General features: G+C 35.0%; 3 protein-coding genes across 7 annotated transcripts in view; all 3 read right to left on the bottom strand.

Annotated features, from left to right (window-relative positions):
* Window positions 1-324: 324 nt before the first annotated feature.
* On the bottom strand, window positions 325-1317 carry LOC133848103 (thioredoxin domain-containing protein 17). Its single transcript, XM_062283495.1, has 2 exons — window positions 830-1317; window positions 325-772 (listed from the first exon to the last, which is right to left on the bottom strand). The coding sequence occupies exons 1-2, from the start codon at window positions 972-974 to the stop codon at window positions 498-500; spliced, it is 420 nt and encodes a 139-aa protein (XP_062139479.1). The 5' UTR covers window positions 975-1317; the 3' UTR covers window positions 325-497.
* Window positions 1318-2686: 1369 nt separating this feature from the next.
* On the bottom strand, window positions 2687-3509 carry LOC133848464 (UPF0729 protein GD16342). The gene is made up of 2 exons (XM_062284030.1): window positions 3322-3509; window positions 2687-3242 (listed from the first exon to the last, which is right to left on the bottom strand). Exon 2 carries the CDS (start codon window positions 3240-3242, stop codon window positions 2889-2891), a length of 354 nt encoding a protein of 117 aa, XP_062140014.1. The 5' UTR covers window positions 3322-3509; the 3' UTR covers window positions 2687-2888.
* Window positions 3510-5152: 1643 nt separating this feature from the next.
* LOC133849264 (mannosyl-oligosaccharide alpha-1,2-mannosidase IA) overlaps window positions 5153-17141 on the bottom strand; it is a 66511-nt gene continuing 54522 nt past the window's right edge. For all 5 annotated transcript variants that reach the window (XM_062285206.1, XM_062285207.1, XM_062285208.1 and 2 more), the window contains 5 exons: window positions 9672-10284; window positions 8456-8680; window positions 7344-7482; window positions 7007-7268; window positions 5153-6938 (listed from right to left, as the gene is read on the bottom strand). In XM_062285206.1, the coding sequence (XP_062141190.1) occupies window positions 6792-6938; window positions 7007-7268; window positions 7344-7482; window positions 8456-8680; window positions 9672-10284 (1386 nt within the window). In that variant the 3' untranslated portion in view covers window positions 5153-6791. The remainder of the gene's footprint in view (window positions 6939-7006; window positions 7269-7343; window positions 7483-8455; window positions 8681-9671; window positions 10285-17141) is intronic.

The following is a 17141-nucleotide window of genomic DNA, read 5'->3' as shown; positions in this document are numbered from 1 at the left end:
ACGAGACGAGACGAGACGAGACAAACGAAGACGACGAAACGAAATGGAACCGAAACTGAACTGAAACTGAAACCGAGCAACGACGGGAGCAGCACTTTTTAGCTTTATATTGTTTGTATCGTTGCTGTGGCTGCTGCGGCTGCTTTTTGCTGCTGCTGCTGCTGACGACGCGCCATACGATTCGTCCTGCCCGACGACGTGCGTGCTAATAAAACGCCGACGTTTGCAAGGCGGCCAGGTTTGCCAACGCTGCCAACGATGCCTGCGCTGCTCTGCTCAGCTGCTCTGCTACTGTTAAACGAGCCCCCCAGAAATTGAGTGGAGTTGAAATGGCGTGCAATTGAGTCGAGTTACGACACATTGAGTTCAACTCAAATCGCATATTTATTTTGCTCTCTCGTTCTCTTACAATTATTCACTCACAACATACACACACACTCAACCCCTTTTTTTTGAGCGCTCTGTCTCTCTCTCTCTCTCTCTGCCGCTCTCGCTCTTCATTTGCATGGAATCGTATTGTCGGTTGCGCTCGCAAGCTTTGCTTCGTCAAAGAAGAGCTCAAGCAGCGACGGCTTGCGCAGCTGATCTCCATCTAAGCGCTCGACGCCATTCCAACGTTGCAGCGATGGAATTTCCTTCATATTGAATGGATGCAAACGGAACTTATTGTTGGTTTGATCCTTCCAGGCTTCCCGATTTCCCACATCCACCGTGTAAATCAACGAATTTGGATGCGCATTCTCTCTGAATGCCGTATCCACATTTTGTTCCACTGTGCGAAATAGTTATTTAATAACATATACAAGGTTTGTTTTCTTTTTCCTCTCACCTGCTACGCAGTCCGGACACCAGCTGCGTCCGTTTTGATCCTTCTCGCCAAAGAAATACAAGTAAATCAGGCAATTATTCTTCGATTGCGATTTAAGTGCATCCATCAGTTGGTCGTAACCCTTAATTGGAACATATTCCGGCATCGTTGCTGACTTATTCGCTTCTCTTACTGCTCTCAACTGTTTTGCACTACAGCAAACGATAAGTTTAGTCGGCCAATTGTGATAAGCTTAATTGTAAGCGTTTTATGAGCATCTGTTATCGCCCACAAATTGTTTGAAGTCGCCCAAATAAATAACAAAAACAACAACCAAGAAACACCGGCTGCGGGGTGACCGTATTTTTAGTTGCCGAATATACTAAAGCTGACAAATCCATTGAACGCTTGGCAACACTGCATAAAGTATGTGTGTTGATATATCACTTTTTAAATCTATTTTTACAAAATATGATTATGCAATAAATTTTGTAAATTATTCAAAATTAAAAGCAATAGCTCTTAGTTAGTTTGCTGACCACCAGCAAATTTCAGCTCAAAATATACCAAAAAGTGATTCGAACATAGCGTTGCCACCTGCTGCTTAGCTTAGCTTACACTAGAGAGCTATCCGGCAACACTGCCAGCTCTGCGCGCTAAACTTGGAATTTAAATAAATTGTTTCACAAATACAACTTTTTTTTTGGTTTCTATGACAATTATATTTACACACTTTTGAAATATATACCCATATATAGAGCAATATTGTTTTAAATGCAAGTGTAAACAGATAAACGTAAATATTTGATTTCTAACAAAATATATTTTGTAACAAGTTTCATATTAACAAATTTGTTACATTTAATACATTTTAATATATAAAAGAAAACAAGTTTTTAAAACTTCATTTTTTTTAATTACTCATATAGAAGACAAAAATTCCAAAACATCTTGCGCTTCACAATTTTGGAAATCAATAATGAAATAATGCAGTAATTTTTACACACTGAAGGTAAGTAGTGCTTTCTCATTCCAAATTCATAAAGTAGACATCCGTCTGTCCGTCCGTCCATTCATTAAAAAGTTTGTAGCTCAGAGTATATAAGAGCTATTGGCTTGAAATTTGCTATCTAGCTTTCTATATTCTGTAAACTTAAATCGCTCTGAAAATAACATCAACTTTTCCTTTACTTCTTTGAGTACCTCTGCCAAACATCTGAGGTCTGTCTTCAGGGCCATTCCCCTGGCCAGCTCGCTGTCGAGGCAGCAGTGCATTAACTCCACCTTCAGATTCATTAGCAGCTTGATTTGTTTGGCACACACCGAGAGCAACGATGCCTGCAATGGCAACTCTGGTGGCCCAACTATTCAAAATGGCTAACTCGTTGGCTTCGCTGGCTTTGTCATGCCACTAATCCCGGTGATTATGCCAAGGTCTTCAATCATCGGCATTGAATCCTCGCGAATGCTGCCAAATTCTAAATGTTGTCAAGGTAAAGCGATATTTGCCGCGTTCTCATAATAAAAAATGAACATTACATTTGAATTTTGCTTATTTAATACTTTCTTCCCTTCGATTGGTTAAGTTGCATGAACCATTATTTAAAGGAGACGTAGCTAGCATCTATCTCGCTCACTCTTAAACTCCACAACAAGCTTATTTGGTACGTTCTTTTCCTTGATTGGTTAAGCTGCATTAACCGTTAAAGGAGATGCATTCTCTTCTGATCTCTCTTTTTTCTCTTTCTAAAACTTAATTATATTCATCCTTTTGATTGGTTAAACTGTCATTAGCCGTTAGGTAAATGGCCGCAGTCAAAAGCACCTCTCTCTTTCTCTCCCTCTCCATCTCGCTCTAAATAAAGCTGCACGCTTCACTTGGATTTTGCTTAGTCATATTTAGTTTCTTGTCCCGTTTTTCGATTGATTAAACTACATTACATTAGCATTTACAGTTAGCTCTTTGATTTAACAACGTTAAGCGTAATTTGTTGTTGTTGGGTTTGTTGTGTGCTTGGAATGCTGACCACAAATATCTAAAAGTGTTTGTAAGAACAATATTAATGCGAAAGAATTTCAACTAAATTTGCTTTTTGCTCTCATCGTTTGCTGTTGTCGTCGCCTCTGTTTTTGTTGTATTCTCCACTAGTTTGTTTTGCTCTTCGCCCTTTGTTGTGGTTGTAGTTGTTGTTGTTTCCTCATCGCCACCACCTTCGCCATCGTTTAGCTCATCCTGCTGCTGCTTCTTCTTGCCGGGCACAAAGGGACAAACACCGCCCTTGCACTCGAAGGGGAATTCAGGTCCCGCCTTGATCACATTACCCTGGGCGTCCTTCTTCTCCCAGGGATTCCAATAGCGCAGCAATATTGGCTGCACGAACTTGTGCCAAATGTAGAGCAACAGCGGGATTATGAAGCACGGCACACACACCATCTTGCCACAAACATAAAAAGGAAAAAACATCAGATGCATTCAATTATACATTTATTATTTAATTTTAGTGCAAACTCACCTTTTGTTGATTATATTGCACTTAATTGTTTTTCGCTTATGGTTAATTGCAGAGTGTGACCAGATGTGGAAACACAAGAAATCAGCACAATTGCTGCTGTATCAGCTGATTTTCTTAAATTGACCAATTGACTCCGATTTACAATATCCAAATAGAGCACAATTCAGAGTAACATATATATATATATTTTCGTGTGTATTTAATAAAAATAATTTACAATAATCACATGTTCAGACTTCGATAATATTTTGTATTTTACTTCAATTTCAGTTTAAAGTGTTGCCAGATTGTTACAAACAGAATTTAACAGTTTTCAAGAGTTTTACGCTAGAGGGCGTGCTAAAACTATAGGTGGCGTAGAATCGGTAAAAACGACAGAATTATTAAAAGAATTTAATTATTTAATATTATTCGTAACAATTTAGTGTTCAAATATTTAAATAATAAGAAAATAATAAAGCTCGTCCTCGAGAAATCCTGCCGTTGGGATTTAGACTTACTTCCATCAATAATTACAATGACAATAATAACAATAGTATGCTGCCATAGACGCCAAATCGGCAGAAATACCTGGCGAACATAAATTAACAGAAAGCACATGCTGAATAAAATATTATAAAACCCTAATTTTTTAACGGTTATGCTTTCTTTTCGGTTTTCTGTTAAATACTCAAATTTTTAAACTGGCGCCCAGAAGCCGCTTCAAACGTATTGATTTCTTGTGGCATACTTTAGGGCAGCGACTTGAAGGTCACGTTTTTGGCGCCATCTATGTGTCGCAGTGAAAATGCCGATTTAATTTGTTCTGCTTGAAAGTATGCTACATAAAATTGTGTGCTGCACTTACAATCTGAATTTGTTCAGCCTGAAAGTATGCTAAACAAAATTATTTGCTGCGCATGATTTTCACATATCAGTAAATTGATCCTTGCTTGGCTATTTCCCTACGTATTTTGACGTGACCTGCTGCATTCAATTACTGGGATCGAAAACTATCGATTGACATAAAAAATGTATGGCGTCATCTAAGAATCCGACACTTGTAAATTTTCGACTTCAGGGCGAACGGAAAATCGTCAAAAACGAAATATTCTGAATATCTCGAAAAGTAACAGGACGATTTGAATGTCCTTTGGCCAGTCGCTTACTTTAAAAAATAGAAGTTCTTTGACACTAATATCGGCTTGATCCTTGCAAGGACCTCAGAGATTTTGCTAGTTTTTTATATACGAAAAAATCATTTGATCTCAGCCGTTTCAAGGACCTTCAAGGATACAACAATTGTTTCTGCATCCTTACATCAATATCTATCGATTGGCAAAAGGACATCCAAATCGTCCTTAAAATGGCGAAGTTACAGTTAACATTTTGAATTAAGGACAATTTTTACATGCTCCCCCCTTGGAAAATTTTACAAATTTTTTCGAACATTTTTTTCGTTGAATTTTAAAAATCCTTGAATGCAAATCGATAGTGCTGGCATCTGTCAACACAAAAATGCATGTCCTTTTGAAATCCTTTCAGATCCTGCCCAGTTATAGCAATAGTCACGATAAATATTTACGTTGGCGCCTCCTCAAAGTATGCAACAAAATTTTTTGCTTCACAGCAAATTGGAATTTTTTTGGTTTTTTGTTATCGCTCGTTTTTCTCTTATTCTGAACAGTTATTTTGTTTTCACGCATTTACATTTTTATTAGACTTGTAATTATACAATATTTATTTTCACTTTTACATTTACTTCGTTATAACAAAAAAAAAAAAAACATAATTTTAATGATAAAACTATTTATTTGTTATAGCTTAGAAAATTTATTTTTTATTTCCTTTGTTTTCTTTTGTCATATTTATTATTTTGTGTAATATTTAATATTTAATATTTACGTAATATTTACTACGTATATTATGCTAAAATGACTTCTCACAGCACAAGAGCTCATACAAAGTGCAGGAGATGTTACAAAAAATTGATAATATTTTTATTTATATATTTGTTTTAAATAATTGTCATTACTTCTGATGTGCTTCCTTGCTGCTGCTGTTCTATTTATGTATTATTTGAGATTTAATTTAATGTTATTAATATTAATATCATTATCATGAATATATATATATATATATTTCTATATATATATAGTAGGCTTAGGAATATTACAAAAAAAAAAAAACAACACACACACATTTCAATTGTTACAAATGAAATTATTTCGCTCGCTTTAGCATTTGTTGTATAATTGTATAAATATTTTGTTTTAACGAATTGCCTACGATATTGTTTTCCATTTTATAATTATAATATTTGTATATATATATGTATATTTAAGATTCGTTTCGCTGATGTAAAGTAATATGCGTTACATTTCATTAAAGTAAGCTAGGTGCTATTACAATATATAATTAGATTACTATATTTCATTTATATATATATATATATATTCAAGTATATATAAATATATATACTGTTATAAATAATTATACCACATAAACAATTATAACATGATAATTATTTGATTTGATTTATAAACCTTCTCTCTCTTTCATTCTCTCTTTCTTTCTCTCTCTGACAGATGCCTTCATTTTGCCGCTGGGGGAAATATTTACAAAACAAAGATTTCTCGAAATTTGTCAAACCCAGAGTGCATGTGTGTGTGTGTGTGTGTGTGAGTGACACCGAATGTTGCAAGTTGTTTCCCATATATGTATATATATTATTCTCATATCAAAAAAGTTGCTAGTTAATAGATTGGAGTTTTCTTGAGATAAAGATTTGAGATTAGAGAAGAATATTACAAAAAGTGAGATTGTGAAAAAGTGAATGAGAAACCGAAATCGAAATAGAAATGGGGAAAATGGAAATAGTTAAATCATTATTCGAACACCTGAGTTTACTTATACAAATTATCTATGCATGTGTATGTGTATGTGTGTGTGTGTGTGTGTGTGTGGTCTATTACCATATTAATTGCTGCTTCTGCATTTCAAAATTGTCAAATGCCAAAATTGTCAAAATATATATGTATGTAACCCAAAACGAAGAGTTTCTATTGGGATTCAACTTGTGCCTAGATAACATATCAACTACATTATGTGTACCATAATAGCTAGGGGCCAGGGGCTAGGGGCTTGCTTTAAGTAAGTAAAAATGTTTCGACTACTTAAGGGGAAGAGAGTGCTAACGTTAATTAAGTTTCGCATTTTTAAATATGTTACACAGAAAGTTGTTTTCGTCGTCGCTCGCGAACTTTTTAAGATCAAGATTACATACTTATTGCCTTATTGCAAAATTATCGTCAATAATTAATTACAAAATATATATATATATACCATATTTAAAAAGAAGCACTAACTAAAAAGAAAAATTAAAATACATACAAAAAAAAAAAAAAAAAAAAAAACGGAAAATTAAATATTAAAATGACATTCTTGCTGTTTGCTGCTGTTGTTGTTGTTGTTGTTGCTGTTGTTGTTGCTTATGAAGCATTCGATGCAGGCAGCGGAACTGGCGCCTGTCTGTAGTAAATGTTGGCACCCTTGATGGGCAGCGGATGCGCCTCAGTGTTGAACACCCATTCGTCCAGCGGCAGTACGGAATCGTCCGAGAACAGCAAGTAAAGATACTGCAAGAGTTGCAAACGTTAAGATTCAATTCAAGTATTGCAAACAAAACTCAAAACTCAAAACTCACCTTGAGTGTCTCGGCCAGGAAGAAACTCTGCTGAACATCATCCTTTTGCGGCTCCTGCTGATACACATTGCGCAGCCCGCAATAACCATGCGCTGTGCGGCAATGCTTCTCCAGGGCCTGGACCGCCTCCCAGCCCCAATCGCGATACTTTTGATCGTGCGTCAGACGCCACAGCACAAAGTAGCTCTCGAATGTCTCTGGCCGCAGTATGTAATACTTCTCCTGGGAGCGCAGAGCACGCGCCTCTGCCGCATCACTGAAACTGCAAAGGAAAGGAGTTAAATGAAATGATCAACGAACGAGACTGATCAACGAGATCATAGAGAGAGCAACTAACCGGAATGCTTCGGGTCCCAGTTGAGTCGGTGTGCGCACATAGCTCTCATGGCAGGTGTTTGTAATGCCTTTGCCCACCTCCATGTACTTATCCGTATGCTCGTTCTGACGCGTTGCGGCGCCCAACGCAAAAAGTCCGCCTGTCAACAAATTGAAAAGTGTTTTAAAGCATTTCATGGAAGGAAGTGAAATCAAATTCATAGATAACGACTTCAAGCAAAGTTATTGAACTCAGCTTTCTATAGAAACAGCTTTTTCTGTACAGTGCGAATAAAGTATGTCAATAATTCTTTATATTTTCTTTGCTATATACCGAAAAATACTGAAATATACCTAAAGCTATACTTCGTATATCGTATATATTAAAGCCTTTTAAAGTTATTTATGCAATAAGCGGGTAAAATAAACTTTTATTGTTGTATGTTATAGAAACCAATTCATCTTATTTTGGAAGATATAGAGCAGTAACTTCAAACAGGATTTTTTTTACAAATAAAGTACTCGCAACATATCTCAATATTTCATTCGGAATTCCAAAAAAAAAATACTAAATTATACCTCAAGCTATACTTCGTATATCGTATATATTAAAGCCTTTTAAAATATTTTATGCAAAGATGAGGCAAAAAAAAAACGTTTTTTTTCGTATGAAGTTTATAGATGATGACTTGAAGCATAGTTCCACAAAGTTATAGAGACCAATTCAACTTATTTTGGAAGATATAGAGCTCCAATTTCAAACAGCTTTTTCTTTACGATCTCAATATTATCTCAACAATTCAATCGGAATTGTATTATATCGTAAGTTTCATTCCGTATAACGATTCAATTATACATTCGGAATTACAATTTGGCAAATTAAAATACTAAAATATACTGAAATATACTGTAAGCTGTATGCCGTTTAACGATTCAATAATATAATTCAATCAGAATTACAATTTGACATTCTAATATACCAAAAAATACTGAAATATACCGAAAACTATATTTCGTTTAACGATTCAACTATACATACGAAATTACAATTTGAAAAATGACCACACCTATTTCATATATCGATATACTAACAAATTCCAAATATACCAAACTTTACTCTAGTAATCGCCTTACCTGAAAAGCAGGCCAAATGATCCATTTTGTGTTCCAATCGATCGAATTTCAGATCGGATACATAGGTCAGTCCATTGGGACTGGTTCGCACCATGTTGTCCATGATGGCCAGCATTGCCTCGTCGTACATGTCGCGTGCCTCCTCGTCCGTCTGCCCAGATTGCAGCCACGCCTTCAGCAGATACTCGTAGTAGCTGTCGCCTAAAGCGCCCAGCGACATGTGCACTGTAAAGCAAGAGAATTGAAATTATTGTTAGTTTGAATATATTGAAGTCATCTATAAGTTGTTCTTTGTAATTCAGTAGTTCAATTTGAGCTGATCGAACAATGCGTTCAAATAGTTTATTTGAGTTTCATTCTAGTTCCTTTAGTTCTTTTCGACTCGTTTAAGTTTGATTTAGTGCTGTTCGTTCATAGAATTTAAAGTGATTTTAAAGTATTCATTTTGAAATCTTACTAATTATTTCACAAATTTCACTAAAATTGACGATTAAATAGAAGAATGTTATTCAAAAGAACTAAACAAACGAGCGAGTGAACTAAAAGAATGAACCAACTAAAGTTTAGATTATAAGCGAACAAGAACGGAACTCAAATGAGCTAGTTCATTCGTTGACTGAATTGTTTGAATGAACTAATTCATTCGTTCAGTTGACTGAATTGTTTCTATAAACTAGTTCATTCGTTAAGCTGACTGACTTATTAAAATGAAATAGTTCATTCTTTTAGTTTACTGAATTGTTGAAATGAAGAAGTTCATTCGTTAAGCTGACTGATTTGTTTGAATGAACTAGATCATTCTATCAATTGACTGAATTGTTTAACTGGGAACTAGTTCCTTCTTTCAGTTAACTGAATTGTTTGAATAAACTAGTTCAGTTGACTGAATTGTTTCTATAAACATTCGTTTACTTGAGTGAATTGTTTAAATGAAGAAGTTCATTCGTTCAGTTCATTGAATTGTTTAAATAAACTAGTTCATTCGTTTCGTTGAGTGAATTGTTGAACCAGTTCATTCGATAAGCTGGCTTATTTGTTTGACTGAATTAGTTCATTCTATCAATTGACTGAATTGTTTAACTATGAACTAGTTCCGTCCTTCAGTTGACTAAATTGTGTAAATAAACTAATTCACTCGTTCAGTTGATTATTCGAATAAACTAGTTCCGAACAATATGATATTACATAATTGATCATTCCCTCGCCACACACTTACGTTGACCCCATTTGCCCGTCTTGGGATTGAGGAAATTGGGATAGAGTCCCTTGGGCTTCTCAATCTCTTTGAGCACCTGACGTATGGTCTGCACACGCTCGCGATACAGTGGATTGCCGGTGATGTCGCTCAAGTAGGCAAACTCCAGATGGAGTGTGCCAAACTCGGAGAGAATCGAACTGCCGCCGGAGGCCCAGCCATAGTTCTTGGCCATGCCCGTCTTGGTGTTGACCAACGCATATGGAATGCCAGTGGGCGTCTGGAAGGCGGGCAACAATTTGTCCGCTATATGCTGAGCCTTCTCCTTGTAGAGCGGATCACCGGTGAAGGCGTAAAGCGTTAGCATGCCGCCGACAAAGCGAATGTTTGTCTCGAACACGGACAACTCGGCGCTGATGTTGTCCAGCGAGAACTTCCGCTCGATCCAATCGCGTCCCTCCTTGTACTCCTTCTCCAGGCCCATTATGTACAGCGTATCGAGGCCATCCACAATCGTGGCGCCCAGATCGTACGATCCGAAGATGCTGCCCGAGTGCGGACGCTGCGACAGAGGACGCAGCTCGTTTTTGCCCCACGCATACAGTTTGTAGTTGTGCCAGGCGTGCTCCATCATCTGTAACAAAGAGAGAAGACCAAATGATATAGAATTGATATTTCTTCCTTTATAAGTAGTGCAGAAATATTCATATCACGAGCCAAATTCAATTTCATTGACTAACAAATATAAGAAATATAGAAACTCCACGATGAAACTTTAGAGGGAAAGCATCATTGGTATAAGAAAACTGCTAAAAAGAAAACCTCAAATGTATACTGCAACTTTTCTTTAAAAATAAAGTCTATATATTGAAAGTATTCGGCATAAAAATACGAATTTACAACAAAAGTCAATGGAAATGCAACTTGACAAGTGAAGAATGTTTTGGTTCAGTAAAATTTAATATAAACTTTAATTTTGTACCCAGTTCTTGGTTTATTCTTAATATATATAATAAGTAATAACAAGTAAGAAAGCTACATTCAAGTGTGCTCGACTGTGTGATACCCTCTAGCTGTTTTTTAATAAAAAGTCATAATAAAAGTAAAATATACAGAAGAGAACACAATATACGAAATGTTTGGTATGTCAATACACCATTGCAGTAGAAATATACTACAGAGTACAAAATATACCAAAGGCTATAGTTGAACTATTGATATACATTATAAATTCATGATATACCAAAGTATACATTTGGTATATCGATATACTGCTACCTTTAAAATATATATATCAGAGAGTATCAGAATGAAAACAAACTTAAATGAGTTCTCCCTTCATTGTTTAAACGCAACTGTTTAAGTGCAACTTTTATATTGCACAGAATGAAAAATTAGTTAATAGCTCAATTGCGATTGTTGTTGAACAAATTGAAGCGCTGCTCTCGATGTGCAATGAGTCGCATCTGATTGAAGCCTTAGAAGGTAACATTTTGGCTTTATTTATCTACATAATTTGTTAGATTTACGACAATTCACATTTGAAAGGTTGCACACAAAAAAAAAAGAAAAGGATGCTGAATGAAAGTACTAAAGTTGAATTTTCGGGATGACCTCTGTATGACCTGAGAGAGGAGAGAGTAGAAGAGAGGGAAGGTGGTAAAAGAAGTAAGTAAATCATCAGCTTGACTAATTTTACGGAAATTACTTGATGACTGGTTTGACTGATTGATTGAGCATCCTTTTTGCACTGTGGCTGCTGCGGACTCCAAATGGGATAAGTATGCTATACAAATAATACACGCCACATCAACACAGCACATTTACACCCACGCACACACACACACACACACACACACACACACACGCACACACACATGCATGAACAGTTACAGCTGTAGTTGCTGTTTGCACGTCTTCATTAAATTAAGTTACACATCCTTGAAATGCGCAAACGTCACTTGAATCGTGCCCACTAAATGTGCGAGTTGTAGATTTCTATATAGAACTGAGCAGCAGCAGTGCTGCCAACTCGCTGGAAAATAACAACAGATCTGCACACACATAAAAAAAAGGCTAGAAAAGATCCTCATCAAATTAAGCTTTTTTTTGCGAAAATGTTAATACTGTTTTAAAATTACGAACTAAAGCTAAACTTTTTGATTTGGCCACAAAATTCGCAATTCCATTAAATCTTTCTTTGCTGATAGGTGAATTTGAAATATATTTCATGGTAACATATATTATTTATAACATATTTCATTTCACATATTTCAAATCATATATGATTTTCAAGAACATTTTCAAAAGTTCCACTCGGAATATTTCTCATATAAAACCAATTTGATTTTTATACATTTTATTTATTTGTTTCTTTTAAGCGTATTATATTTCGTAAGTAAAAAAAAATGTCACGCATTTATAATCTTTACAGATTGTTTTTAAACGAATTTCAAATGTATTCCAAATGTTTATAGCATTAAAATTAAAAAAAAAAAATAGAGATATTTTTGCAAGAAGCCAGTTTGGCAGCATACCAAAGAAATTCGCCTAAGAAAGTTTTCGGTTTTCATTCAAAGGTTGGTTTTGGTTACAAATAAAAGTAATTTACGACATGCTTTATTGGTAAATTTAAAGATATTCTTAAAAGTTGCTAGCATAAAAGAAAGCCTAGTTTTTTTCGTCGGATAAATTATAAAAATAAAAGAAAAGGAATTCGCTTAGTAAAGTTTTTCTGTAAGAACAGAAACATCTACTAAAAGCTTGATTTATGAATGAATTTACAGCATTTTTCAAATGTTGCTAGCATAAAAGTTATTTTCACAATTTAAGCGCCTAAATGAAAGCCAAGTTGGCAGCACAGAAAAAGGTTTTACCTAAGAAATTTTTCTATATGATCAGGAATATTCACTTAAAGAGTAAAAATAATAGTTATTTTTACAATTTGTCCTCTGAAAAGAAAGCCAAGTTGGCAGCACCGTCCTATGTATGTCTGTGTGTGTGTGAAATGTGCGACCGTGGAAACGTGCTGAGCGTCAAGCGTCGAGACGCGTCTCTCCCTCGTGTGTGTGTCACACACACTCATACACACACATACACCCAAACACATGCCTGGAATGCCACACATAGCAATTGCATTGCATTTCCCATTCTGCCCCGTCCCACCCCGTGCCCCGTGTCCCATGTCCCATGTCCCTTAACCGTAACCGTGTCCTGCATATTCATTCGTTGTTCGTTGCTAGCCAGCCTACTTAGCGGCCAACTGCCAACTGTGTCCATTGAGGGAATTGCTACTGTTTCTCTTTCTCTTTCTCTTTACCTTTTTCGTTTTTATACCCGCTAACCTTAGGGAAGAAGGGTATTATAACTTTGTGTCGGAATCTCCGACTCTATAAAACATATATATTTTTGATCAGTGGCAACAGCCGAGATCTAACCATGTCTGTCTGTCCGTCTGTCTGTATGAACACCTAGATCTCAGAGACTATAAGAGATAGAGCTATAATTTTTTTTCGACAGCATTTGTTATGTTTGCACGCATATCGAGTGTGTTTCAAATTTTTGCCACACCCACTTCCGCCCCCGTAAATCGACAAAAATCGAATAAGCGTCGAAATTTGGCATATACAATAATAGCTATAATCTTTGTGACTCCTTTTGTTTGCGATCAGATAAAAATGGTCGAAGTTATTGAAAAATACTTGTGTATGGCTATTTTCTAGAGGTCTTTGGCTGACAATCTGGTATATTTTGCACTCTATAGTATATTTTGAAAGTGATACTATATCAATATACCAACTATAGCGTTTTGCATATTATTTTGGAATATTTTGAGTATAATACCGCAATATTTGTTGCTTTTATTCGAAGTGGTTAACGGGTATCTCACAGTCGAGCACACTCGGCTGTAGCTTTCACACTTGTTTTTCTTTTTCTAGGTGGCTTTTCGACGGATTTTGCACTTGACCTGTCGGTTGGAGGTATCCATTGAAGTTTACGCGAATGTGGCATGTGTGGCAGTGTCATTCATATAGTAAGCATTTTATTGCCACTTTCAAGTGTTTCGTAAAGCGAAGCCAGCGAGCAATTTAAGCCAACTGTCTCTATGCAGGTGTATAAGTGTGTGTGTGTGTGTGTGTGTGGTTTAATTTAATGCAAATTCAAAATGCAACTTTTGGGAGAAGCAAATGCAAGTTTTTAAGTTGCAAACTTCGCCACTTAATGCCGACGGGGCTGCTGGCTGCAAAACAATGCAAATGACAGCAAAGGAAATAAAGGGAATAGTTTAAAACGGAAATGGATAAGGGGAACCGGAAGTGCAAGTGCCACACTGCCACTGCCAATGCCAAATGGTTAAAGCCAGTAAGAAAATGCTTCGCGCTCAGCAATGGAGCAACTTTCAAATTTGTGCACAAAATATGCATGCCCTCAAAAGCAACACACACAAACACACACATATTTTATATGCCCCACAGTTTGGCAAATTCTTTCGAAGCCGAGTGAAAATAATTTGCTTAAGGCCACAAAAAAAAAAAAGAAAAAAAAAAATAATGCAAAAGTCGACGTCTTCTCTCTCCCTCTCTATCTTGCAATAAAAATCAAGAAAAACTATTTTTGGCACACAGCAATTTGAATGCCCTTTCAAAAAAAACAAAGGCTTAAATTCAAATGAATTAAAGTTGAAACAAAGCAAAGCTTAATATTGTTGTGTATTAAAGGCACACTGCATTGATATATTGTTTACAACTTTCGCATACTTTCGCCTCAAAGAATTTATATTAACTGTAAACCCAACTGCCAAATACCTTGAAATGCCTTTGAATCGAAACAAAAACACAGAAGGAAGGTCGGAGATATTTTCTTACTGCACAAAGACCAATTTAAAATTGTGTTCCTTTATTTTTTTCATTCTACATATTTGCAAAGAGTACAACAAAAAATAAGAAAAGGAAACCAACTATTTGTGTGGTATTTTGCATGCTATCTCTCTCTCAGTCTCTCTCGCTCTCTGTCTCCAGCAACACCAAGAAATTAACTCACAAAAGAACAACAAGTGTGCGTGTGCTTGAGTTTGTGTTTGGTGGCTGTGTAGCAAAAATGAAACTAACTATTAAGGAAAATCAGGGAATAAATGGAGACAAAGTTTTCCTAATGGAAACGGGGGAAACAAGCGCAAAAAGACAAACGCATAAGTCTGTAATTCTTGTTTGAAAACTTGTGCAATTTCTAAAAATAAACCAGCTAGCTGACACAATATTTAAGATTGTCAAATGAACTTTCACTTCAAACGCGACATTTAAATTACAGCAAGCGAAATGTTTGGAAAAAAATACAATTTAAATTATGTAAAAATATAAAAGATATATATGTATATAAATTATGTAAAACAAATATATTTAAAATAAAATCTAACAAAAATAAATCATATAAATAAACCATGTAAAAATATAATAAAAATAAAAAAGAATTAAAATAAATATTGCAAAAATATAATAATACAAAAATAATATAAAATAAAATAAAAAATTGAATATAAATGAAGAAATGAAAATAAAAAAATATAAATAATATGATATAATAAAAAGTAGACAATAAATAAATAATGTAAAACTATAATTGAAATAATAAAACATAATATAATAAAATAACAAGTTAATATAAAAACAAATTCCTGAAGTATAATTTGTTATTATATATAATACATTGTAGTTCTATTAGAAACGAAAAGTCAAATAAATAATGCATTTTATAGGAAGGATTTTTTCAGGAATTTTTTATTATAATCAATTTAGTTCTTTCAGAAAAGAAATCTGATTTTGCAGTTCTAGAGAAATGTTACCACATCAAGATCTCGCTTAACAGCCACTTTGCTTTTCATTAGTTGCACTTAACATTAATTTGGCAGTGAAACTCAATAAAGTTGAAACTTGAAGAGAAAACACTGCAGCCAAAAGAGATGTTGATGAAATATAGTTTAAAAATCAATCAAGCTTAAAAAAAAAAATTTAATTTTGAATTTAACAAAATAAGTGTAATGAAATTACATTGTTGTTTCTATAGTTTAATAATTTATAAAATAGTATAAATTACTACCCAGTTAGCCTAACTAACTCCTTACTTAATTCACAACTTTATAGGGAAATATGTCAAATTCGATATACTTATTCCTTGTGGTATTCTAAATATCCTAAAGTGTTGGAAATTCTATACGATTGGATGGTAAAGAAAGTAAATTTAAATTGACACACAATCATAAAAGAAACAACAATCATATACGATAGAGATACAGAATTGCTGAAGAGGAACTGAAATGCCAAAGGACTTTAGTTGAAAGCCTGAATTAAGCGACAAACTAACTATAGTACTTATCATTGGAAGTTTGCCTGCAAAAATGGCAAAATGTTTATCTAATCTATTAGTGATGATATCAAAAGCCATTTATTCGGTCACTTTTCGATGGGGGTGGAGAAATGTGTGCTTAAAACTATTTGAAATTTTCTATTACTTTTGCACACACAGACACACAAGCTTAAAAGGCCAGCTAAAAGTTGAGTCGTGTTGAAGGGAAGAATAAATGAAAGAGAAAATGAGAGAGAGAGAAGAGGATATTGTATGAGTATTATGAGTGTAAATAGACTAATGCGGTCAAAGTAGTAGCTTGTTTTCATTGTTGTTGTTGTGGTTGTTGTTGTGTGTGGGTGCTACGCAATATTTAATGTCAAGTTGTCGTCTAGCATTGACGCTTTTTCAATCCTGCAGCAATGCCATCAAGCCATCAATAGCCATATCGATGGTCATTTCCATTTCCATTCCCAGTGCGAACTCTGGCTTCTTCTTCTTCTTCTTCTACTACTACTACTACTACTTGCACATTGACAATGAAACAACGGGCAGTCGGCCAAACGGTCAACTTGGCTGGCCAAAAGCATAACAATAACAAAAACAGAAACAAAAACACCAACAGCTGAAGCAACACAAACAAAGCAAAAACCAAAACAAAACGCAGCCAGAACCAAAAACATCGACGTCAACGTCAACGACGGCGTCGACGTCGACGTCATTCGACAATGTTGTTTTCTGTCTTTCTGTCGTTTCATTTCATTTCGTTTCATTTCGTTTGCTTTGCTTTGCTATGCTGCTGTTCCAAGGGATTCAATTGATGAATGCATTGCTGACTGCACAGTGGGACAACTTCGATGTTCTTTATAAGCTAACTACGTGAGCAATTCTCTCATTACGAATTCCCTAGATGAGCTGTGTTTAATTTGACAAAAATCAATATTACGATTTGTACAATTTGTAGCTAATGCACAAATTTTTACTTTCTCGCTTTACTCTTTTTCCCTTAGGCATTCTATTCAATGTGATATCAAAGAAATTTGCCAACCGTGTTTTGAAAATAAGCAACAATTTATAATTTCTATTTATATTTACTTTTGCTTTAATAATAATATATGTATATAATATGCATACAATTATTATCAAATCAAT

The sequence above is a fragment of the Drosophila sulfurigaster genome, chromosome X, assembly GCF_023558435.1.
Source record: "Drosophila sulfurigaster albostrigata strain 15112-1811.04 chromosome X, ASM2355843v2, whole genome shotgun sequence".
Lineage (NCBI taxonomy): Eukaryota > Metazoa > Arthropoda > Insecta > Diptera > Drosophilidae > Drosophila > Drosophila sulfurigaster.
The sequence above is the reverse complement of the archived record's forward strand: the minus strand, read 5'-3'. Positions and strand labels throughout refer to the sequence as shown.

What these genes read in the sequence shown, in the direction of transcription:
- LOC133848103 (XM_062283495.1), bottom strand. Translation starts at nt 974, where the DNA reads ATGCCGGAATATGTTCCAATTAAGGGTTACGACCAACTGATGGATGCA. An exon ending in GTGTCCGGACTGCGTAGCAG is followed by an intron (nt 773 to 829) that starts GTGAGAGGAAAA and finishes TATTTCGCACAG; the next exon opens with TGGAACAAAATGTGGATACG.
- LOC133848464 (XM_062284030.1), bottom strand. Translation starts at nt 3,242, where the DNA reads ATGGTGTGTGTGCCGTGCTTCATAATCCCGCTGTTGCTCTACATTTGG.